At 41.1% G+C, this 24,786-nt stretch overlaps 1 protein-coding gene across 1 annotated transcript in view; it reads right to left on the reverse strand.

Moving 5' to 3' along the window:
• Positions 1–11,276: 11,276 nt before the first annotated feature.
• The window catches only part of LOC124855799 (4-galactosyl-N-acetylglucosaminide 3-alpha-L-fucosyltransferase 9-like), a 28,831-nt gene continuing 15,321 nt past the window's right edge, over positions 11,277–24,786 (reverse strand). The window contains exons 2-3 of the mRNA XM_047345895.1: positions 15,866–16,047; positions 11,277–15,648 (exon numbers count right to left, since the gene is read on the reverse strand). Coding sequence (XP_047201851.1) covers positions 14,561–15,648; positions 15,866–15,878 — 1,101 coding nt within the window. The 5' untranslated portion in view covers positions 15,879–16,047 and the 3' untranslated portion in view covers positions 11,277–14,560. The remainder of the gene's footprint in view (positions 15,649–15,865; positions 16,048–24,786) is intronic.

Raw genomic sequence — 24,786 nt, forward strand, 5'->3', positions numbered from 1 at the left:
TACAGGATACAACATGAAAATGTATCAACCGCTTTCTCCAGACCTCTACTCACCATCGCCGCTATTCATGGCTGAGTCTGTAGACGCGAATGTCCTGCCTGAAGACATGAAGGTGGTCGTGGAGGATGAGGTAGCTACCAGCTACTTACCCTCTACCGAAGCCCCTACACAAACCCTGGAACCGATGGAGGACCCTCAGCCTTCAGCAGAGGATGAGAGTAACCAGGGGGACGAAATTGATGGTTGGTGCTCAACCACCCTCATCAATACGGTGAAAACAGCGATACTTCATTTATTCAACATAACCTCTTTGAACTATCTCAGAGAAACCTGCTATGGGTGCATAACGAACCACCCGAGCCAGCGTCAGCACCAATGCCTGGAGGTATTGGGGGAGGATTATTACCAAGTCAACTTTCAACGCATCGTACGACGACTCGTAACCCCCAAACTTGTTCCTGCTATTCAGAATCTTCTGGTACTTCGAAGCATACAAGCGGATGACTTCAGAGTGAAAACGATTGCAGAGATGGTTTTATATGAACTGAAATCGGTACAAGGCATCCACAGTGCAATAGCGCACGTTTATGATCGCATGGTCGAAGAGAAAAACCTCAAACGGATCTCACATGTTTGATGACTTGTTGTATCATTTTTAGTATTCCAGTACTTTAATTAATTTGCATTATATGATTTTTTCTTCTTTTTTTCTTTTTACTATTAAATACAATTAAAGTAGGAACATATTAACCTTTTCCAAAAGTGTTGTTTAAAAGCTAGTAGTGTTTGAATTCATCTGCATTATCTGATTCTTCTTCTTTTTTTTTTACTATTAAATAAAAAAATAAAAAAAGGGATAAATCTACCCTCCGGTGTGTTTTTTTCCTCATTATTTAACAAGTAATCGTCAGAGTGAGCATAAGGCAGAGATGGCAGGAAGACGGTTGATGAAGAAAGTTTATTATAGCCCTTCAAATCCGGGAAGTTTTGGGGGTGTAGATAGGCTGAGGAGGGTTATGCAAGATGAAACGGGAAAGAAGGTTGCGGTTGAAAAAGCTAGATTTTTTATCAGGAGAAGATACCTATACTCTACATAAACTTGCAAGAATAAAGTTCCTGAGAAACAGAGTTTTTGTCACCAGACCTTTGAGGCAGTTCCAGGCTGATCTCTGTGACATGCAAGCTCTGGCCAAGGAAAATGATGGTTATAATTATTTATTAACCGTCATTGACATCTTTTCAAAAATGGCGTATGTACAAGTTTTGAAGAGGAAAACAGCCGCTGAGGTGGTAAAGGCATTTGAATCAGTTTTTAAAGAAAGTCAGATCCCCAAAAAACTTCAGACTGATGCCGGTAAAGAATTTTTTAACAAGAAATTTAAGGTTTTAATGGAGAAACACGGTATTGAACATTTCGCGACAGCGAGTGAAGCAAAAGCTTCAGTGGTCGAGAGATTTAACCGCACATTAAAAACAAGGATGTGGAGATATTTTACAGCTAACAACACCCGGCGGTACGTCGATGTACTGCAAAACCTAGCTAGAAGCTACAACCATACCTACCTCTCCAGCATTAAAATGAGCCCTATGGAAGTGACCCCAGAAAATGCCTTTCAAGTGTTTCAGAATCTGTATGATGTCAAGTCCAACAGATATTGCAAGGACTCAGTGACAACGTTTAAACAAGGGGATCTTGTCAGAATATCCAAGGTCCGTGGAGTGTTTGACAAAAAATACGAACAGAGTTTTACGGATGAAGTGTTTACAGTGTATGAGCGGATACCCCGATCTCCTCCTGTATACAAACTCAAAGATTTGGATGAAGAACCTATCAAGGGTTCCTTTTACACAGAGGAACTTCAAAAAGTAAAAATATTTAACGACAAGATCTATCAAGTGGAAAAAATATTAAAACGACGTACGGTCAAGGGTGTCAAACAGGTTTTTGTAAGCTGGAAAAACTGGCCTGAGAAATTCAACAGTTGGATCAGGTTTGATGAACTTGGAAACGTATAAAAAGGTTTGCACTAAACCTCACAGTTGACACAGCATCATGAACCGCCAGGTAGAGGATGATGGCTTTTACGTTACTCTTCCATCTAATGCTAGCATGGAAGTGTTTAAAAATAATACCAGTTCGAGTTTCCGTGTAAATTCAGCTCAACATATTGATTTAGAAGGCCAATGGATGGTGGCTTTAGCAGAGATTTCATATCCTCATACATGGCATAATTTACCGGATTATGATGCCTACTTTGAATGGAGGAAGGTTGGTGATGTGGAGATCAATACGCAAAGGATCAGAAGTGGCTACTATAACAGCGTTATTCAACTCGAGACAGAGATGGAAATGTTTTTCAAAAAAATGAACTCGGGTATCCGCATTAAATTCAGCAAAGTTCAAAAGAGATTTGCATTTCAAGCAAGCAGTCCGTATGAAATACGCTTCTTCAGTACTCTAGCTTATATGCTGGGTGTGAAACCAGGGGAATGGATTCATGTATCTGAACCAAAACTGGCTCCTTTTCTGGCGGATATAAAGGCTGATTTCTATCACCTATACTGCTACAGCGACGTGGTCAGCCCGCAAATAGTAGGCATATTATTACATAACAAATCATCAGAGTGCATGCTGGCAGAGCTGGACTTATTTTCTGCCCCAATGACGCAGCTATCGATCGAAGATAAAATTTACACCGAGATCCAGCCTTTATCAGCAATCACCGATGGAGGCCCGATCAAGTTTTTCATTCCGGGAGATGGAGAAAAGTATCTGGATCTCAACGATACAATGTTGCATCTCAGAGTGAAAATTACTAATGAGGATGGAACAAACCTGCCGGATGATGCACCTGTAGGGCTCATCAACTACCCGTTAAACACCATCTGCAGTCAGTGTGACGTCACTCTCGGAGATCGATTGATTTCACAATCCAGCACTACACATTCCATATAGAGCCATGATTGAGACATTGTTAAACTTTGCTGAGGATTCTTTAAAAAGCCAGTTTAGTTCTGGTCTTTTTTATAAAGACACTGCAGGGGCTCTGAACTCTATTGTTACAACTAACGGCCCTAACCAAGGTCTTAACAACAGAGCAGGCTTTACGGAAAATTCCAGGGAGGTACATCTCCTAGGCCCCTGCATGCAGACATATTTTTCTGTGAAAGACTTCTTTTAAACTCTGTTGACCTCAAAATTAAACTTACAAGAGCCAACGATGCCTTTTGTCTCTTGGCCGCAAGAAACTCTACTTTCAAACTCAGGATATTAGGAGCATCTCTTTTCATCAAAAAAGTTACTGTCTCTCCAGCTGTACGACTGGGTCACACTACAGCTTTAATGAAAGCAAATGCTCTCTATCCACTTTCATGTGTGAATGTAAAAACATATTCCATCCCTGAAAATTCAAGGGTGTGCAACCAAGATAATCTTTTCTTAGGTATCTTTCCCAAGTATGTGGTGATTGCATTACTGGATCATGACGCTTTTACAGGAACACACAATCTCAATCCGTTTGACTTTAATAATTTTGATATGGAATATTTGTGTAAGGATGGCAGACAAATTCCAGCTAAAGCCTTCCAGCCCAATTTTAACCAAGGTAATTCAGTGAGAGAGTATTACAACTTGTTTACGGCTACAGGACGACATCTAAAAGATCTTCCGCTGAGTAAAACACGTCAGGAATTTAATCAAGGATACTCTCTATTCGCATTTAATCTTAACCCGGGCGAGGACACAGATGCTCTATCTCCAGTTTCCAGTGGGAATTTAAGATTGGAAATGCGTTTCAGAAACCCGTTGCCTCATACCACCACGCTGATCATCTACGCTTGTTATGACTCTATTTTAGAGATTGATTCAAAAAGGCGTGTGCTGGTGGATTATTATTAATCTAATCAGACATGAACAATCATGAAATTGAGGATCTACTACATCATCTGCTGGGAGATTTATTTTGCGGTGCGTGGCCGTGCGACCAGCTGCCGCTGCTAGCTGACAAATTCCCAGGGCCGGCCTACTTTATTGTGAACACACATCCTTCACACATGCTGGGAGAACACTGGTTAGCTCTGACTTTGGATGAGAATGGTCAATCCAGCTTTTTTGAATCTTATGGATTCTCTCCGGATTTCGAGTTCTACCCGTCAAGCATCGTAACATTTTTAGAAGACAGATCCTCAAAAATATTGTATCATAATAATCAGCTTCAAAACACTCTGTCCACTGTGTGCGGTCACCATTGCATTTTTTATCTATGTCATAGAGCGTGCGGATTATCACTGCAGCAAGTGTTGTCAAAATACACCGGAGATGTGATTAAGAATGATTTAATGGTATCTAACTTTGTGAATAAATATCAGAAATGTGTCGTTAATCAAAGTTGTACATTTTATACTCACGGAACATGCTCTTTGGAGATGTTTCTGGATTGTTATGGAATTTAAATTGTAATTTTTTTTTCATTGTTTGTTTTTTCTTATGATTTAATATTTGTGTAATGACATCATATGTTGTGGACTGCACGGTGGCACAGTTGGTAGCACTGTTGCCTTGCAGCAAGAAGGTCCTGGGTTCAATTCCTGGCCAGGGGTCTTTCTGCATGGAGTTTGCATGTTCTCCCCGTGCATGTGTGGGTTCTCACCGGGTACTCCGGCTTCCTCTCACAGTCCAAAGACATGCCTGTTAGGTTACTTGGTTTCTCTAAATTGCCCTTAGGTGTATGAATGAGTGTGTGCATGGTTGTTTGTGTGCTGCCCTGCTATGGACTGGCGACCTGTCCAGGGTGTACCCCGCCTCTTGCCCATAGACTGCTGGAGATAGGCACCAGCTCCCCCGTGACCCATTATGGAATAAGCGGTAGAAAATGACTGACTGACATCATATGTTAGTGTGTGAAGTAGAGAATGAAGCTAGACTTGAAAATATAATCAATAAATATTTTATTGAATAAAAGAAATAGGCTACATGTTTCATTTTCTTATAACGGTTTATGGTGAAAATGTAATCCATCGGGGTGGTAGTGTCGTCTTACGATGAGACTTTTTTTTACCTCCCATCAGCATTTTTATCTTCCAGCTTGGATCTCGACCAATGGGGAGAATGAGTTATCTGCCTTCTTCTTCTTGTTCTTCTCTGCTTAACGCTGGGTGGTGTACCCCCATTTTCAATAGATGTACCCTCTGTTTTGAACCGTCTATATTCATCACGAGCATAAGGGTTAATGACTGAAGATATGGGGATGTTTACCTCTGACAAGGTATGTAGAAAGTCAGACCATCCTCTGGGTAGCGGTGCTCCAGATTTTTTAAACGGTAGCATGAGATTTTTCAACAAGTAATCATATGGGAACCCTTTACAACATTTCCTTTAAATACAAATTCACCTCGCGAAGTCCAACTCTCACTTCTTTCGGATAATTTCATCAAAATGTACTCAGCATTTTTACGGTTATGCTTCGGTAGGCTTTTCAGTACTTCCGTAACAACCTGATCCTTAGGGACCTCGTCCTGCCCCGGGCCTTGTTTTTCTTGGGACCGCTCATGTTTAGGAACCTCTGTGTCACGCTGCAGCGTCAAACTCACCCGCTGTTCTTCTTTCACACCTTGCTTGAGTAGAGTCGGATACCTCTGCAAAAGCGCATCATATTTCTTGATTTTTTCATAAGAAGTCAAACCGGGCTCGTTTATTATCGCTCTCATTTCTGCATCCAAATTCTCCTCCGCCGTCTGTCTGATGGACGTGTCTGATTGGGTCAGACGCCTGAACTGATGAGGGGAAATGAGAAGCATCTTCTGCGATGTTCTGAGAGACATTATCTCCTGATTATACCACCCACTAGATCACCGATCAAGGGAGCAAGAGCCGTTAAGATGGGGAGAATAAAACCACCTCCTTGACTCTTGAGTGCTAACTACTTCCGCTTGAGACCGGTGTTTTTATCACCCAACAATCTGATGATTTTTCTTTGTTTCTTCAATTGTCGGTGTTGAGAGTGCGATAGTTTAATGTTACCTTTTAAAATATTCAGAGCAATCTCACACAGAGCCTGAAGAAAGTCGGGTGAGCAGTGTGCGAGAATATCCTTGCGTTTCTGTGGACTGGCTTGGTACTAAGCTCTGAATAATGGGGCATTCCTTTTTATATGTGCAGACATGATGACTTACTTTGTTTTGGGTACGTACACAGCAGGCCACTGGTAAGGAAGTATGCCCATTCTCAGTCTGAAATGTTCTGGGCAGGTAGGCGTAAAATCGATGATTAAATATCCATGAGCTTCTCTCGTCGCATCTTCAAAACTCTCCAAGAAGAGACCCTTTTGAGATGGAAACATTTGGTGGGCCAGTATATTCAACTGCAGTTTATCTCTCGGGTTTTTAAACAACACCATATAATTAGTGTTCTGGCTGATGGTGCGACTGTACTTTCCCCGATTAAATACATTCTGAGTCAACATCATGACGCTCATATTACGATGGTGACGAAACTGGGTAAAGACCTTCATCACATTTTCATCATCTGAGGCTTGAGCAATAACATCGTCTAGAATAATCAGATGATTCTGATCAGGAGGAAACAGGTTTTCATCTTCAAAAGAATGAGGCAATCCTTCCACAAAGGTAATATTTTTATTCATCTTCTGCAATTCAGCATACATGGGTTGAAAAGAAGTGTAATTCCATACAATATTTTCAGGTGCAACATCCATGATATGATTACAATTTTGCAAAATACTTTTTACAATGAAAGTTTTCCTGCAGCCGCTGGGTCCAACAATCAAACATGAGAAAGGTGCTCGAAATCTAGGATCAAAATCAATCTCCTGTAAATCCATGGAACTTTTTTTTTTTTTATTATTATTATTATTTTCCTTCTTCTTCTTAAGCTCTAATAACCAAACGACATCTCTTATCATACACCAACCGAAACCTTTTAACAAATGTAGCATTTCTTAAGAGGAATCTCTTTTTATCCCTCCTGATCGTGTGTTGAGGAATTTCAATGACACCCTCACTTGACCCCTGTAAGTAGCCCTCGACCAGCCCTTTGATGCTGTCCAAATTGACCCTCTCGCTGCATTCATGCGTCTGAGTGATACCTTTAGCACGTATCACTACTTTTTTACGGTATGCATAACTCTTGGGTTCTGTTGATGCAAACTCCGAAATGCTGTCACCATCTAACTCGTCAGTAAGATCACCCAGATAATTTCCAAGCTCCAAAGGAGTTTCTCCACTTTTTGTCACATAAATCAAACTGTCCCTGTCAATATAAATCAATCTGTCCTGTAACTTCTCCATGCTGCTGAGAAGTTTTAAACGCGCATAAGCGGTGGTGAATGCTGCAATAAACACATTGTTTGCCTTGCTTGGAGGAGAGATGACACGTTTGCTGAAATTCCACTGCACTACGCACATTTCAGGGTTGAAAAAATGAGAGTAGTTAACTCTATATTTACCCGAGAACATGAAGCTGAAAAATTCATCAGGGTTAGTGATGACTGTGGTTTGAGACAGATCACTTCTTTGTGCAAATTTCCCCCAAAAACTGTTTAAACACAGTTTTGCCACCTGCCTTTTGGCAGGGTTCACCTCAATTTTCTCAGGGTTTAATTGGATACCCGGATGGAGTTTGTAGTCTCTTACATACTTTGACCTGCTCTCCTGATCCACTGCTTCAGATGGGTAGCCTGAAGCCTCCTGCTTACCTTTCAGGAAGGTGTTGATATACCCTTTGAAGATTGTGTCACTGCTCTTTTCAAAATGCCACACCTCTGTGATTTTAGCAAGGCGATAACCACACTGCAACGCTTTACAAAACTCTACACTAACCCACACACCTGTCAGAGCTCTGTCCTCATCATTATGCATGCAGGGACCTGACTGATTATTTATTTCAGCGCATGTGTGGCAGAGAGTGAACACAAGTTTACCTTGGGAAGTTCTGTAAGGTAAAACAGGGAACAAGAGGCCACGTGGGGGGTAGACCACAGCTTTGATTATCCCGAAGTAGCTGCTGGGGTCATCAAAATCTTTGCATATGATGGTGGGGTGTCCGAGGGGAAAAACGCAGTTGGCGTTTACATAAGGGTACAGAGATGTGTAATCCACATAGTGTACAGTTTCACCTGGCCCCGCTGTGTACCTTAACCTCATAGGGCAGGTGCGTCCACCATACAGAGCATCCCAGGGTGATAACGGTTCGGGTGCGTTAACTTTCTCAAGAAAGCTGATCACCCCCGGGTGGGCTTTTTTCATTTCAGTCCACTCATACTCCCAGATGACCTCGAGATGAAGGCAATACACAGTTTGGAGTACCTTGCTTCTCTCAACAGTGGCTGCATAAAACTGTTCAAATGCTACCCCTCTCAAAGGACACTTGTCATGAGGCATGTAACACTTTTTACAGCCGTGGAAAAAACATCCGTAAAATTCAAACACAACTTTGACACCGTTAATCTCTGCATACCCATCCACAGAATATAGATCAATTTTCTTTTCACCCCTAAAGCATGCTCGATAAATATGGTTCTGCTGTCTGCAATCCTGCCGAGCCATTGAATGGATACGCTGGAGAACGTTTTGCTGCTACGTCTGTAATCCAGAGGTGATGGAATGGCCAAGGTTTTTGGAGGAAGGAAATTGGTTACAAAAACCTTCATGCACACAGATGCTATCGTGATGCATTTAAACGGATCCACACTTGTCTCCTTAAAGAACTCGTCTCTGAATTTTAAGCAGCCTTGAGAAAGAATTTCAACATCATTTTTACAATAACGAATAGCTTCTTTCTCAAAGTCAAAGACCTCTTTGCTCGCTTCTCTGTACCAGCTGTTAAACACCTGTTGTTCTTGAAGACTCATGCGTTCTACAGCGTAGCAGGATGGAGCAGGGTATGACCCCACGTACCGGAGGCGCTCTTCGCTCTTTGAGTGCATCTCAAGGGTATTGTGAAAGTGCCACCAAATTTCCCACAGCTATTCAAAACTGTTTAGTTAATTTTGACCCTCCAAATGGAATCCAATTATTTGTGTATGTAGATGACATGTTGCTCGCTTCCACAATTGAAGATCTATGTAGAACCGATACTTTAACACTACTGGCTTTTCTTGCAGGACAAGGTCATAAGGTAAATAAAAATAAACTACAGTTGTGGAAAGGACAAGTGAAATACCTAGGTCATCAATTCTGAGGTGAGGGCAGAATTGTAACTGCTGATATAAATAATCATAATATGAGCTATAACAACATTTAATTTCCCTTTGGGATTAATAAAGTATTTTTGAATTGAATTGAATTGAATTGAAAACAAGCTATTCTGCAAGCTCCTAAACCTGTAACTAAAAAACAAATGATATCCTTTTTAGGACTGTGTAATTACCGCTGTTCTTGGGTACCAATGACGAAATAGTTGAGCCGTTTACAAAAATGATCTATTCTGAACCCATGACAGCCTCTGATAAAATGAGCTGGACAGATGAGGGGGGAATAGCAATCTGCAAAAATAAAACAAACATTACGTTCAACATCTATTCCAGCACACCCAAACTATAAAACCATTTATTCAAACAGTAGATTGTAGGACTGGTTACATGACGTCTTTGTTGCTACAAAAACATGGTGACAAAAACAGACCAGTAGCTTAAATCCATATTTCAATGGGCTGAAAATGTGGGCTATGGGCACAGCAATGTCTCAACAGGAGGAATGTTTGGCCTAGTAAACAAACAATTCTCTACATATGGATTTAATACTTATTAAACATTTTTTTGTGCATCTTGTCTGAAACATAACCCCCAAGGAAATCCGCGTCCCAGAGCAGGAAAGTTTCCCCACTCGCCTTATCCATTCCATACCATCCACGTGGACTTTACTGAACTAAATAGGGTTGGACAGTATAAATACTGCCTAGTAATAATAGATGCATTTTCAAAATGGGTGGAAATCTTCCCCTGCAAGGGACCAGAAGCTATAACGGTGACAAAATTGCTATATAAATACATAATACCCACATTTGGAATTCCAAGAAGGATTTATAGTGATAATGGAACACATTTTGTTTAAAAAGTGATAAAAGAAATTTGGGTTGAATGTTTAGACATAGTAAAACTTAATATAGGAATAACCCCATCAGCTCAGCGTGGACTAACACCTTTTGAAATAATACATGGCAGACCTTATGTTTCTGACGCCCTATAGGTTCCTGGTGACGTGAAAGAAGGTGACTGGGTGCTGATTAATACCATTAAGAAGAAAATGTGGTCTGATCCAAAGTGGGAGGGTCCATTCCAAGTGTTATTGACAACTCCCATTGCTGTGAAAATCCAAGAAAGGGCTACCTGGATACACAAAGCACACTGTAAAAAGGTGAACCTGTCAGTCTTTCCACCCACTGGCTAGGAGGTGATCAAGTCTGACAACAAGGGGGTTGACGCCATCTAGAGGAGGCTTCATCTCAACGCCAGTGAAGAAACCAACGATCCTTTCTAGCCCTTAGAGGAGAGAGAGAGACTGACAGGTGAATCTAAAGGAAAGATGTTGAAACATTTAGTGTTGTGTGTGCCTAATTGTGTAAATAATATGCCAGACATTTCCACAATCTCATGATCTTCAGAAATTAAAGAGGTGGATAAAATCACGATTTCCATGGAATGTTTACACAAGAGATAAGTTACTTACATGAGACTAACAGCTATGCAAAATTGTGACCAAGTCCAGGAACATCTCTGGTTGTTATGTATGCACTGAATTTCCAATTTCTTCCAGCCAACCCAGATCAACAGCTAGACCAGTGCCAACACAGGAGGACGAGTGTTTCTTAAGTCAGAATGGTGGTGAGAATGGTGGCCTACAAACCTAGCCCAGTTATACCAGCTCTGTCAGGAAGAATGGGCAGAGATTACAGCAACTAATGGGAGGAACTTGCTCCAGGATACCCAAAACATCATCAAGTCAGTTTGAAAGGTAATTTTACGAAATACTGGGGAAATTTGCTTAAATGTCTGACTTTTAAGAAAGTTTAAAAAGATCTAAACCATCTCTCACTTTTGTTGAAATGGTATTTCGCAAACAAATAATTTAGGTAATTCTAACTAACCTACAACAAGAAATGTTTAGTATGATTTGATGTCAAGCAGTGGATAAAAAGGTCAAGTATCTTTTTTTACTATATATGTAGATATCTGGTTTCAGTTTTAGGTTAACAAATCATCAGGTGTACATGCTTCAGCCTGTTTTTGATCTAAAAGATCCATGAGCCTCACTCATTTATGTTTGTTCATTTACCCACATCTTTATTTTGTCTATTATACTATCAGGCATCAACAGTTAGAACACGGTGGCAAAATACAATGATTTGGAAAAAACATGTTCTAACTGAACACTAACTGAATGTCTCAGTAAAACGGCAGAATTTTAACATTTTCAGGAGAAACCACATACCATACCCACTTTGTTTGTAGAGGGCTTTGAAACAGCCACTGCTGAAACAAAGTGCTGCATATAACTACAATAAAAATACATTAAAAGAAAAGGCATATATTAATGTAACCTTACGATAATGAAAGATTAAACACAATAAAACCAATTAAAACAAAGTCATCCTAACAGTCAAAACTAAGTCTCGCTAAAGTTGAAAGCCAAATATAAATGGGTTAGGACGAGTTTTAAAGGTAGACAGTAAAGGAGCCATTCTAATGCGTAGGGGTAGGTTATTCCACATATGAGGAGCAGCAATAGAGAAGACTGTCCCCTCTGATCTTCCTTCTAGACCTTGGTATCAGCAAGAGCTGCTGTTCAGCCGACCTGAGGGACGAAGAAGGTAAGTAGGGATGAAGAATCTCAGAGAGGAACATGGTAGCAAACTTATTCAAATATTTAAAGAGTAGCTTAACTCAAAATCAGCTTTTTTACAGATAAACTGTATAAATTTGACTTCAATGGTTCTCTCATTATGTTCTGTGCAAATTTTGACATTGTCATGTAAACGTGTTTAATTCTGCAATTTTTGATGAGGGAGGAGCTGGAATTGCAAACATTGATCAACAGCGTTTTTCAAGTTAGCATTTTATTACCTATTAGTTAGCCTAGCATTGTAATTTAGGTACCTCGGTTATTTAGTTATGTCATATTCCATAGTAATCAGATTTTGTGCTGTTGTTTTGTAAATGTATAGATTAGGTGGGATCGCTGAGTCAACACCTTGAGCCAGCAGTTCAAACTAATAAGGCAGAGGCCGGCTGGGCTCCATAAAGCCTTTCTTTACCTCAGGTGACAAGGGGTGAAAAATTCTCCACCTCAAAAAAATTGACTGTGGCGAAATGACCAGCGTCGGTCTAGTCACTCACAAAAAAAAAGAGACAAACAACATTCCCCAAAAATAATTTTTCTTCATCAAGTTATCTAACACACTGAACAACAAAGCTTTGTTTCGTACAGCAGAAAAACTGTAAACAGACGTTTCTAACTGAGGCCTGTGCTTCATTCTGTCACAGCTCTCTCAGTAAGGTTATGCCAGCAGGAATGTAATCTGATACAAAAACATTTAAATCTAAAAATACCACACACAACCATCCCCTGGAACTACAAGCATTTCTCAGTTTTACTTCAATTTACATTTCTCATAGCATCACCCACAAAAATAAATTAGAATTGCATTTACCTTCACACCATTATTATAAAGTGGGCTGGTAATCTCTGTTAACAGGCTTGTTGTATCCATACATTTATGCACGTTTCATTATGAATATCAGGGAACAGACTCTGGTAGAAAACTGACCACATTACACTTTGCACGTTGGCTTCAGAAATAGTAAAGAAGTATAACTTCTGACCAAAAATAACACCTGCCCATTTATCTTGCACACATTTACATTGTTTTCCTCAGAATTTCCATAAAAAAATAATAATTATATAAAAAGCTTTAGCTTTAATTTTTTCGCAAACCAACCAAAACACTTCTGCACTTCCTAATGAGTCACATAGAGAAAAAAAAACCACTTACTTCTATTCACATTTGATTTTGCTTAAAATGTTTTTTTTTTTTAATTGTCTGGCTAAATATTTGAGGTAATATTCTTAGAATATAGGGGAGCACAGATACATATAAAAATATAATTACTCAGATCAGATGTCCTTTTTTTGCACTCTGTCATCTTTCTTTAAAAGAAGGTCACCTATTTTAGATGGTTTATTGCACAATGAGGTACACCTGCTCTGTAAATGCACAGAAGATGTGTCACATTACATCGTCCTTCATTTTGCATCTAATTCCCCGGTGTGAACCATGAGGGGCTTCAAGACTTTCTATAAGCACCTAATAAATTTATGGAAGTAGGGAATGGCACAAAGAAAGACATGTCAACTCCTCAACTGGAAGAGTAGTTATCTTGCAGTCAGAAAATGCTGGGTTTGATTCCACTTTCCTCCTATCACAGTTTGATGTACCCCTGGGCTAGGCACCCAACCCTAATTGCCTACTGATCTGCTTATTGGTGTTTGAATGTGTGTTGAATGTGTCCCTGCCTTTGTGAGAGAAAGTCGTTGAATGTGGCTTTGTTGTAAAGAGCTTTGAGTGATCCGTATGAATACAAAAGTGCTATATAAATTCAGTCCAATTACTAGTCACCAGCTACAGGAAGGAATCCTACAACAGGGTGGAAGGAGGGGAAACAGGTAGAACACAAGGAAAAAATGAAACCACAAGGAGGCAAAGAAGTGAGGATACAAGAAAAAAAGGAAGGACATGACAGGAAGGAAGCGAGGACTTTATGAAGGAAATAATTAATGAAGGAAGGACATATTAAAGTGAAAAGGAAAAAAAGGACAGAAAAAGTAGGGGCACTTGGAAGAAGGCAATGGCCTGAAGGAGGAAGAACGGAAAGACCATGCAGGAAGGAAATTTAGGACATAAGATAGAAATAAAGGACATAATGACAGAAGGGAAGAAAGGAAGGAATGAAGGATGGAAGGACAAATGACCAGGAGTAAAGTCTGGAAACGCATTTTTTATGGCCTACTCCTGTTTCCATACGTGTCCAAACCTGGATGATACAGAAATCACATGTCTCCCTCTCCTTACACTGTAGGGCCCTTGTAAATAATCCAATTCACAACATTGTTAGATGGGACCTGCCTCCCCAGAGACGACTGTTTCTCAGAAGGAAGAGTAGTCGTCTTGCAATCAGAAGGTTGTGGGTTTAATTCCAGGTTTCTCCTGCCATGTGTCAATGCCCTGAGTAGCCGACCTATTGGTGTATGAATGTGTGAGCGTTAGTGAGTGTGATTGGGTGAATGTGACTGAAGTGTAAATTGCTTTCTGTGGTCTGTATGACTGGAACATACAGTTTGGTTAAACTACCTTCACATTTGACTTCAGTGGGTTACTTCTTCACTATCACAAATAAGATGTTTTATCTTCAACCCTTCAATTAAATATTACATACAAATTTTCATCTTATTGATTGTCTTAACGAGTAACAGGTAAATAAGTTTTCTATGTGTCCTGAGTACCACTTTATTTAGAGGTGATTAGTGCTAATAGCCCGTCTGGGGACTATCAGCCCCAGTACCACTTGTTAAGGTTATTGAATGCCCTGTATTCTTTGTGCCGGTTCAGATAATCACAAGCCTGGCATGTGTGCTGTGCCCAGAAATGGGCTGTGTTTACTTTAAAGTTCTGTTTCCATTTAAAATATTGGAGGTACAATTCTTCATTCTTATCCAGAAGAAGTAGGTACTCAGCCAGCTCTTTGGGCGAGTTGAAATCATCCACATGGATAAAAGCGTCTCCTTGAAGAAAGTTCTCATAGTTCTGCCTGCTTGTGCCAAGAACCACTGGCACCGTGCCTACAGAGAGGGGGATGTACAGTTTTTCAGTGATGTAGTCCTTGTGGACTGAGTTCTCAAAGGATAAATAGAACTTACAGCTGGCCATAGTAGGGATGTAATCTTTGTCAGCAATGTACTTCCCAAATGCACGTCCATATGCATGAACTTCAATTTGCTTTTGCAACTCATTGTAATATTTGGACCGCACGTGCTCAGGATTCCAGTTGCTGACAATCCAGCAGACCACTTTATTTTTGCTTGGTGGTACAAAGTCCTCCACAGTCTCTGCTGCTACAATAGACCCATAAGGCACTTGGATGTCAGAATCCTGACGGTAATTGAGAGTCAGGTTGAACAAATTATTAATCCCAGCCAACTGGGCTGAATGCGAAGGCGACTCCAAGTTCATCCAAATCCATTTCTGGAATGGGGGCCGCTGCGATTTTGGCAAGTTGGACAGGTCCCCAGCAATGTCTCTGTGATGGATGACGACCCCATCCGATTTGTTGTAGAACTTTCTGTCCCCTGTGATGAAGCAGCCCTCGATGTTAAAGGTGGAGCTGCAGATGTTAGCTTCATAGGTTTGTCCAAAGGGCCACAGCCAGACAAGAACAGTGATCAAGTTTTTGTCCCTTTTTGTGGTAAAGACATTTTTGGTATGGTTTGTGGAATCAGATGACTCTAATGGACCATTTAACCAGCTGGTGGATGGCTTAAAATACATGAAAAAGACAGTTACAAAACATCCGATAATAAAAATACTGAACAGAAGCGGTCGGAGGATTTTGTGAAAAGTTCCAGATGACATGCTCTGTCCTGAGAAGGGGCACAGAAAACAAAAAAAAACACAATCAAAAGAAAGACATTTCAACATTTTTCACCTAATCGTGCTTACTATAGCAGATTGTTGAAGGTCATTTATGCCAACTGAAAAACAGCTCTCTTGAATGTGTACCCAGCTAAGCACAACAACAGAAATACTGGGAAACAATTCTGAACAGTGGTGCTTTCTCAATCACTTTGCTTTACAGACCTGTTGGCTGCATGCTGACATCCACACAAAGCCCTTTATTAATCTGTCCTACAAGAACAAATCTGCTGGTCAGCTCTTGTAGATGCTTCCTTGCTATTAAATGCAGTATAACAGGTACTTGATGATCCAATGAGGTATGGTTTGGTTGATCTTGAATTAACAGGACTTCCTAAGAATGGCTCCTTCCATTTGATCATGGAACAAAGACAAGAAAAAATAAGTTAAGGAATGAGAGGAAACACATTAAAGACTAAGCATTTCTGAAGATTTTATATAAAAAGATGCAGAGATACAGTTCTGGTCAGAACTTCACATACACTCATCATGGACTTGAAGGTAATGTAAATCTGAGCTGTTAATTTTGAATTTAATTATCTTTTTTCATGCTTGAACATAAAATTAAACTTATATAAAAGACTGAACTGGCAAAGTCTGAAATTATTTAGGATTTTCTGTAGTCTACACAATGTCAACATTAGACATAAAGGCTCGGCTATGATACACTAATATTTGGATTAATGTCCCCTAACAAGTTGCAGAAAAACTATGTACTTCTTGTAGTTGTCAGTTAGGTTCTTTAATATTTCTTGCTGGAGATTTGAGCACTTTTCCCACCAGAAATGGTAGACTTCATTTAAAACAGTTAGTTTTCTTACATGGACTGTTTTTTTTAACATAGTACACCAGTTTTTAATTGATAGGAAAGTTCCAGCTGGCAAGCACAGTTTGTGTCTCCTCCTATTTGAAAATAGCCTTAGACCACATCAGAAGGTATAGGTCTGAGTTTCCTCAGGAGCCGCAGTGAATATTTAAACATTTAAATGAACAAGGTTTTAGTTGTTAACTGGGACTTTGTCTGTACTTATCAAGTAACTACTCCACATTGCCGCTGTTGAGGTTAAAATAAGGTAAACATATTTTTAAAAATTATGTCATGATTCGTATGTGTTTGAGCTTTGGATTTTTGTCGAAATCTGTGTCTTACCTTGTTTATATTTTCAGTGTTACTATTTTACTTCATTCCATTGTTCACTTTTTCCTTAGTTTATTCTGTACCTAAAATATTCTGTGTTAGATTTCCTTCCTGTGTTTTCCTCTGTCTAATCCTGCTCATTGCTCTTCTCTCCCTCAGTTCCCTTAGCTGTTACTTATTCTCACCTGATTGCCCTAACCTACAGTGCCTTGCGAAAGTATTCGGCCCCCTTGAAATTTTCAACGTTTTGCCACATTTCAGGCTTCAAACATAAAGATATAAAATTCAAATTTTTTGTGAAGAATCTACAACAAGTGGGACACAATCGTGAAGTGGAATGAAATTTATTGGATGTATCAAACTTTTTTAACAAATAAAAAACTGAAAAGTGGGGCATGCAATATTTGGCCCCCTTGCGATAATACTTTGTAGCGCCACCCTTTGCTGCAATTACAGCTGCAAGTCGCTTGGGGTATGTCTCTATCAGTTTTGCACATCGAGAGACTGAAATTCTTGCCCATTCTTCCTTGCAAAACAGCTCAAGCTCAGTGAGGTTGGATGGAGAGCGTTCATGAACAGCAGTTTTCAGCTCTTTCCACAGATTCTCGATTGGATTCAGCTCTGGACTTTGACTTGGCCATTCCAACACCTGGATACGTTTATTTGTGAACCATTCCATTGTAGATTTGGCTTTATGTTTTAGATCATTGTCTTGTTGGAAGATAAATCTCCGTCCCAGTCTCAGGTCTCTTGCAGACTCCGACAGGTTTTCTTCCAGAATGGTCCTGTATTTGGGCCCATCCATCTTCCCATCAATTTTGACCATCTTCCTTGTCCCTGCTGATGAAAAGCAGACCCAAACCATGATGGTGCCACCACCATGTTTGACAGTGGGGATGGTGTGTTCAGGGTGATGAGCTGTGTTGCTTTTATGCCAAACATATCGTTTTGCATTGTGGCCAAACAGTTAGATTTTGGTTTCATCTGACCAGAGCACTTTCTTCCACATGTTTGGTGTGTCTCCCAGGTGGCTTGTGGCAAACTTTAAACAAGACTTTTTATGGGTAAATGGCTTTCTTCTTGCCACTCTTCCATAAAGGCCAGATTTGTGCAGTGTACGACTGATTGTTGTCCTATGGACAGACTCTCCCACCTCAGCTGTAGATCTCTGCAGTTCATCCAGAGTGATCATGGACCTCTTGGCTGCATCTCTGATCAATCTTCTCCTTGTTTGAGATGAAAGTTTAGAGGGAAGGCCAGGTCTTTGTAGATTTGCAGTGGTCTGATACTCCTTCCATTTCAATATGATTGCTTGCACAGTGCTCCTTGGGCTGTTTAAAGCTTGGGAAATCTTTTTGTATCCAAATCCGACTTTAAATGTCTCCACAACAGTATCTCGGACCTGCCTGGTGTGTTCCTTGGTCTTCATGATGCTCTCTGCGCTTTGAACAGAACCATTAGACTATCACAGAGCAGGTGCATTTACATGGAGACTTGATTGACACACAGGTGGATTCTATTTATCATCATCAGTCATTTGGGACAACATTGGATCATTCAGAGATCCTCACTGAACCTCTGGAGTGACTTTGCTGCACTGAAAGTAAAGTGACCGAATAATATTGCACGCCCCACTTTTCAGTTTTTTATTTGTTAAAAAAGTTTGACACATCCGATAAATTTCATTCCACTTCACGATTGTGTCCCACTTGTTGATTCTTCAAAAAAAAATTATTTTATATCTTTATGTTTGAAGCCTGAAATGTGGCAAAAGGTTGAAAAGTTCAAGGGGGCTGAATACTTTCGCAAGGCACTGTACGTGTCAGGTTAGACTGGAGTTTGATAGGACCAAAGTGCAAGAGAGCTAGAGCCGCATGATGAGTAGTAGAGCTTCTTTAATAATGATAATGAACTGAAAAACTTACAAAAACAGCAGGGCATGGAACTAATACAGTAAAGAGAAACAACCCTACGCAAAACTAAAGACAAAGATAAAATAACCCAAAGAAGCATAAGAAATCTAGAATAGCCAAGAACTAAAGGTATCTGAGAAAACTAGAGAAAACCCTGATTACAAAGTAAACAAACCTAAACCAACCCTAAAAGGAACAAACTGAGAATGGAACAGAGGAAACGAGGACTGGAATAAAAGTAAACAATAATAAGGCTAACCTATAAAAGGAGGGACTAGAAAATAACGATAAACAAAGCTAAGAGGGATAAAGAATGTCAGAGGAACACACACTGGGAGGGAGAAGGAAACCAGAACAGTCAGGAAAGCAAAAACAATAACCAAACATGAATACAAACCAAAAACGAGAAATATCTAGCTAAGGTAAACAAAACACAAAACCACAAACAAAGACCAAAATGTCACACCACAACAGCAGGTGTGAGAAAGAGAAAAATGGCAACTGAAGGAGGGTGGCTTATAGACTCTAATGAGCAGTGGGTCCAGGGAGGTAATATGAAATATCTAAGTAGAAATATATACTAACTCATTTAACACAGGAATTCAAGAAAGTAATCTAAACTCTGGGAGCCTTGGAACCACGGTGAAGCTCGGGAATCTTGCAACAACAGTGGAGCTTGGGAGTCTTGGAACCATAGAGAAGCTTTAGGGAGCACTGGAAGGATCCTTGGCGAAGACCTAAAGAGCAGTGCAGGAAGCTCTGGAACTCTCAGCAAGGATCTGAAGAGCGGTGCAGGAACCGCTGCAAAACTCGGCGAGGAAGAGTGGTGCAGGACCTCTCGGAGAAAGCGCCAGCTAAACCCTTGACATGGCTCTAAGACTGGGAACCTTGGAGGAGGCATGGGGAGCGCTGGAGGAGCCCATGATGGAGCCCAGAAAATCTGCCTTGGAACTCACAGAACTTAGAAACAGGAGGTGGTTCGGCCTCAAAGCCATCACGGAACTAAGGAACAGGCCAAAGGTGGCCAAAGGTGTGGCCTGGAATCTGATTTGCCACCCCAGCCAGAGCTGTCAATCATTTTATATATAATTTGCAGAGGTTGCAGCGTTGCCAAATTAGCACTTTTGCCATTAGATTTAGACCTTTTTCAAAGCCCCTAATTGACTTTTATTCAAATAAAGCTGATGCCCCCACAGACAAACAACATCCCCCACATTTTTGAAAAGCTTGCAACACCACTGTGAGTGGTTCTCACAGCACAGTGTCACAACTGGCAATGTTTTTGTTCATTCTGATGGTATTATAACTTTTTAAAAAGTTTTTTTAGTAACAAAAACATTACAGAACAAATCATATACTGTATACAGAAAAAAATAATAATTTGGCGCAATAATCAAAAACAACTACTGAGTCAAAATTAAATTGGTGCTGTAGGGTTGAAGCTTTTTAATGGGAGATATAATTTTGGCAGCTTTTAGATGATCTATTTTTTTAACCTTTTATTAAAAAATAGAAACATAACATAACAAACAAAGAATGAAAATAGTGTTAATATATAACGGCTTACACTTTAGCTCTTAGACTACAGTTTCAGGGTGCCACCCTAAAAATGCCACCCTAAAATCTGTGCTCCTACTTGCCCCCCCAAGAAAAAAATGTAGACACACCCCTGGAGCTAAGGAGTCGGTAAGACCCTCAGAGGCAGGAGCTAAGGTGTTGAGAAGACCGTCAGTAGAAGAATCTGAGGCATCGAGCTGACCCTCAGTGGAAGGACCTGAAGCGTCAAGCTGACCCTTAGTGGAAGGAGCAGAAATGAATGATGGTAGAAGTGATGATGATGATGACTGGACCAGGAGTATAGATGGCAGAGCTGAGGATGATGGAGTCAGATGTGTAGGTGGCAATAAAGAGGATGACAGTGGTGCCAGAGCTGTATTTAGAGAACATGCAAACTCCATGCAGAAAGACCCCCGGCTGGGAGTCAAACCCAGGACCTACTTGCTGCAAGCGCACAGTTGAACTTGTGCAGTTCAACAGACATCGCAGCTCTAATGTCACCCGGGATTATAAAACCCGTGGCAAAAAAACTTTCGTTGCCATTTCCAGAGTGTCTCACGGTACGACGCAATTGAGGCGCATATCTAGAGAGATAAAAGCTCGCAGGCAAACTTTTTCTCCACAGGGCCATTCCTGGAAGAGCTTGAAAGCTGGAATCTGTCTGATACAATAAGGTCAGAAGATTCATATACCAATCGAAGACCACGCCAACACCCGGCACAGGTGAAAAACCCACAGAGGTTTTATTTCCAAGGAGATGAGTTTTGTCCTTGTTGATTCAGTCGACTAAATGGTCCTTCACATTTCCCCTCCTGGAAGGATGAGAAGTTTACCGTTTTCTTTTGTCTTGAGTTGATCACTGTTAGGGTTTGTTTATCACTCTTGTCTGCTCTAAGTGCCTTTCCCTCCTTGCATGTCACAGGAAGGGAGACGGGGACAAGAGTGAGTTATGCTTTTATGCTTTTATTAGCAGCATCTGGGGGCTATTCGTACCAGGTCCCCACTTCCCACTTCCTCTGTTTGTTTATAATCAAGACAAATGAACCCTAACCTTTCTGACCCCACACACACACACACACACATACACACACACAAACACACACACACACACACACACATACACATACCCTGAATGTTTGTTGAACTGTGTGTGAACCAGCATGTATAAATAAAGAGAGAGGGTTGCTAAAACTTTGTAGTCTGTACTGCAGAGCTACCCTTGCCGCAAGTAAAAACTGACTCTGTGTCGTTCCTTGCATCTGAGTTGACTAAATAATACCTAACATTAACGGACGCGGTTGTTGGTGCCACACGGGCTGGTCTGAGTATTTCATAAACTGCTGATCTACTGGGATATTCACGCACTACCATCTCTAGGGTTTACAGAGAATGGTCTGAAAAAGAGAAAATATCCAGTGAGCGGCAGTTCTGTGGGCGCAAATGCCTTGTTGATGCCAGAGGTCAGAGGAGAATGGCCAGACTGGTTCAAGCTGATAGAAAGGCAACAGTAACTCAAATAACCACTTGTTACAACCAAGGCATGCGGAAGAGCATCTCTGAAAGCACAATACATCGAACCTTGAGGTGGATGGGCTACAGCAGCAGAAGACCACACTGGGTGCCAATCCTGTCAGCTAAGAACAGGAAACTGAGTTTACAATTCGCAGAGATTCACCAAAATTTGTACAATAGAAGACTCGAAAAACATTGCCTGGTCTGATGAGTCTCAATTTCTGCTGCGACATTCAGATGGTAGGGTCAGAATTTGGTATCAACAACATGAAAGCATGGATCCATCCTGCCTTGTATCAATGGTTCAGGCTGGTGGTGGTGGTGTAACGGTGTGGGGAATATTTTCTTGACACACTTTGGGCCCCTTTAGTACCAATTGAACATTGTGTCAACGCCACACCCTACCTGAGTATTGTTGGTGACCATGTCCATCCCTTTATGACCACAGTGTACCCACCATCTGATGGTTACTTCCAGCAGGATAACGCGTCATGTTATAAAACACGAATCATCTAAGACTGGTTTCCTGAACATGACAATGAGTTCACTGGACTCCAATGGCCACCACAGTCACATGATCTCCATCCAATAGAGCCCCTTTGGGATGTTGTGGAATGGGAAATTCGCATCTTGGATGTGCAGCCGACAAATCTGTGGCATCTTTGTGATGCTATCATGTCAATATGGACCAAACACTCTGAGGAATGTGTTGGAGTCACCCATTTTGGTCGCACATTTTGACATGCGCACATGCGACATCACAGCTCTGATGTCACCGGGATTATAAATCCGTCGAAACAGAGTTTCGGGGCCATTTCACGCTTGTCTCACAGGACGACGGGAGGCGCATATCTGGAGGCGCATATCTGGAGAGACAAAAGCTCGCAGGCGAACCTTTGCTCCACAAGGCCATTCCTGGAAGAGCTTGAAAGCTGGAAATCTGTCTGATACATGAAGGTCAGCAGATTCATACACTGATCGAAGACCACACCGACACCTGGCGCAGGTGAAAAGCCCACAGAGGTTTTATTTCCAAGGAGATGAGTTTCCTTCTTGTTGATTCAGTCGACTAACGGTTCTTCATATTTTCCCCTCCTACACTGATGAGAAGTTTACAGTTTTATTTTTTTTTCTTGAGGTGATCACGGACGTGTGATCACCCTTTCATTTCAGACCTGATCCATCCTCAACCAGAGAAGAAAAGGAATCAACGTCAAAGTAATTTAGTTATTTTTATATTAAACCAGATAGGTGCATTTAGAGGTCTGGGCAGGATGAGGCATAGTGAAGGTGATTTAGATTCACCAGTAGTTAATCTAAGGTATTAACGTTTTGCATGCAATACTGATTGAAGTGTTTTATGCTGAGTGGCATTTTGATTTGCTGTGCAAGCGCTGCTGAATCGTGCATGTTCATGTTTTGTCCGGCTGATCCCGAATCAGCCAGGAGTTAGAAGTTGGACTTTTAAAAGTTTTTCATTCAAAGCAACTGCGGTGTGTACTTTGTGGTCTGACCATTATTTTTTTTCCAGTTTTATTGCTGGAGTTCCCACCTCAGAGTTTTATGACTCTTTGTTCAAGATTTGGGGCGTTTAGCTGCTAGTGGCTAAGCTGATTGCTGCAATCTTGACATCAGCACACCAGTGGGACTTCTCTTTCCAGTCAGTCAGTCATTTTCTACCACTTATTCCATAGTGGGTCGCAGGGGAGCTGGTGCCTATCTCCAGCAGTCTATGGGCAAGAGGCAGGGTACACCCTGGACAGGTTGCCAGTCCATCACAGGGCAACACACAAACAACCATACACACACTCATACACCTAAGGGCAATTTAGAGGGACCAATTAACCTAACAGGCATGTCTTTGGACTGTGGGAGGAAGCCAGAGTACCCAGTGAGAACCCACACATGCACAGGGAGAACATGCAAACTCCATGCAGAAAGACCCCTGGCCAGGAATCGAACCCAGGACCTTCTTGCTGCAAGGCAACAGTGCTACCAACTGCGCCACCATGCAGCCACTTCTCTTTCCATTTAACCCAAATTGCACATTTTGTCCATAAAACTGCTGGTTTGATCTTCATAGACACTAAATGCACATATATTTTTATTTTATTATTATTGTTAGGTAGTCATTTTTATTCCCTTTGTGTAGAATAGTGTTAGTTAGGTGAAGGTTTTTGAACCAGAATAATGGTATATCAGAATCAGTGGCTGATGCTGGTCTTTCAAGGAGGGGAAGCTCAATTTTAAGATCACTGATTTGCTCATTTCGCTGTCAATCAAAAAGGATTACGCCTCAGACAGATCATCCAATTATCATGCAGAAGCTGAGTGTCCGGGCCAGCCGAGGCCAGCCCACTGCCCCATAGACCCCCAGAGACGCTGAGCATCTGATGGGCGGGCCAAAGCCCAGCATTTATCTAATGACTTGTCTCACTTTCCTGCAGCCGAGGCAGCCCCATAGACTTCAAGAGACGCTGAGCGTCCAATGGGCGGGACAAAGCCCAGCATTTTTGCTTCGCTATTGAACTCACTGTTTAAAGCATTGTGGAGCTGCAGGAATGAGTGAGAGGAAAGCCACATTGTTTCCAGTGATAAGAAGCTGATTCTGAACAAAAGTGGAGCACGTTGTAGCGCATATTTAGTCAATGACATGTACACACAACAGTATACAGGGGTTGGACAATGAAACTGAAACACCTGGTTTTAGACCACAATAATTTATTAGTATGGTGTAGGGCCTCCTTTTGCGGCCAATACAGCATCAGTTCAAGTCTTGGGAATGACATATACACGTCCTGCACAGTGGTCAGAGGGATTTTAAGCCATTCTTCTTGCAGGATAGTGGCCAGGTCACTACGTGATACTGGTGGAGGAAAACGTTTCCTGACTCGCTCCTCCAAAACACCCCAAAGTGGCTCAATAATAATTAGATCTGCCTGTTTTATGTTTTTGGATACAATCCG

The sequence above is a fragment of the Girardinichthys multiradiatus genome, chromosome 19 (assembly GCF_021462225.1).
Source record: "Girardinichthys multiradiatus isolate DD_20200921_A chromosome 19, DD_fGirMul_XY1, whole genome shotgun sequence".
Classification (NCBI taxonomy): Eukaryota; Metazoa; Chordata; class Actinopteri; order Cyprinodontiformes; family Goodeidae; genus Girardinichthys; species Girardinichthys multiradiatus.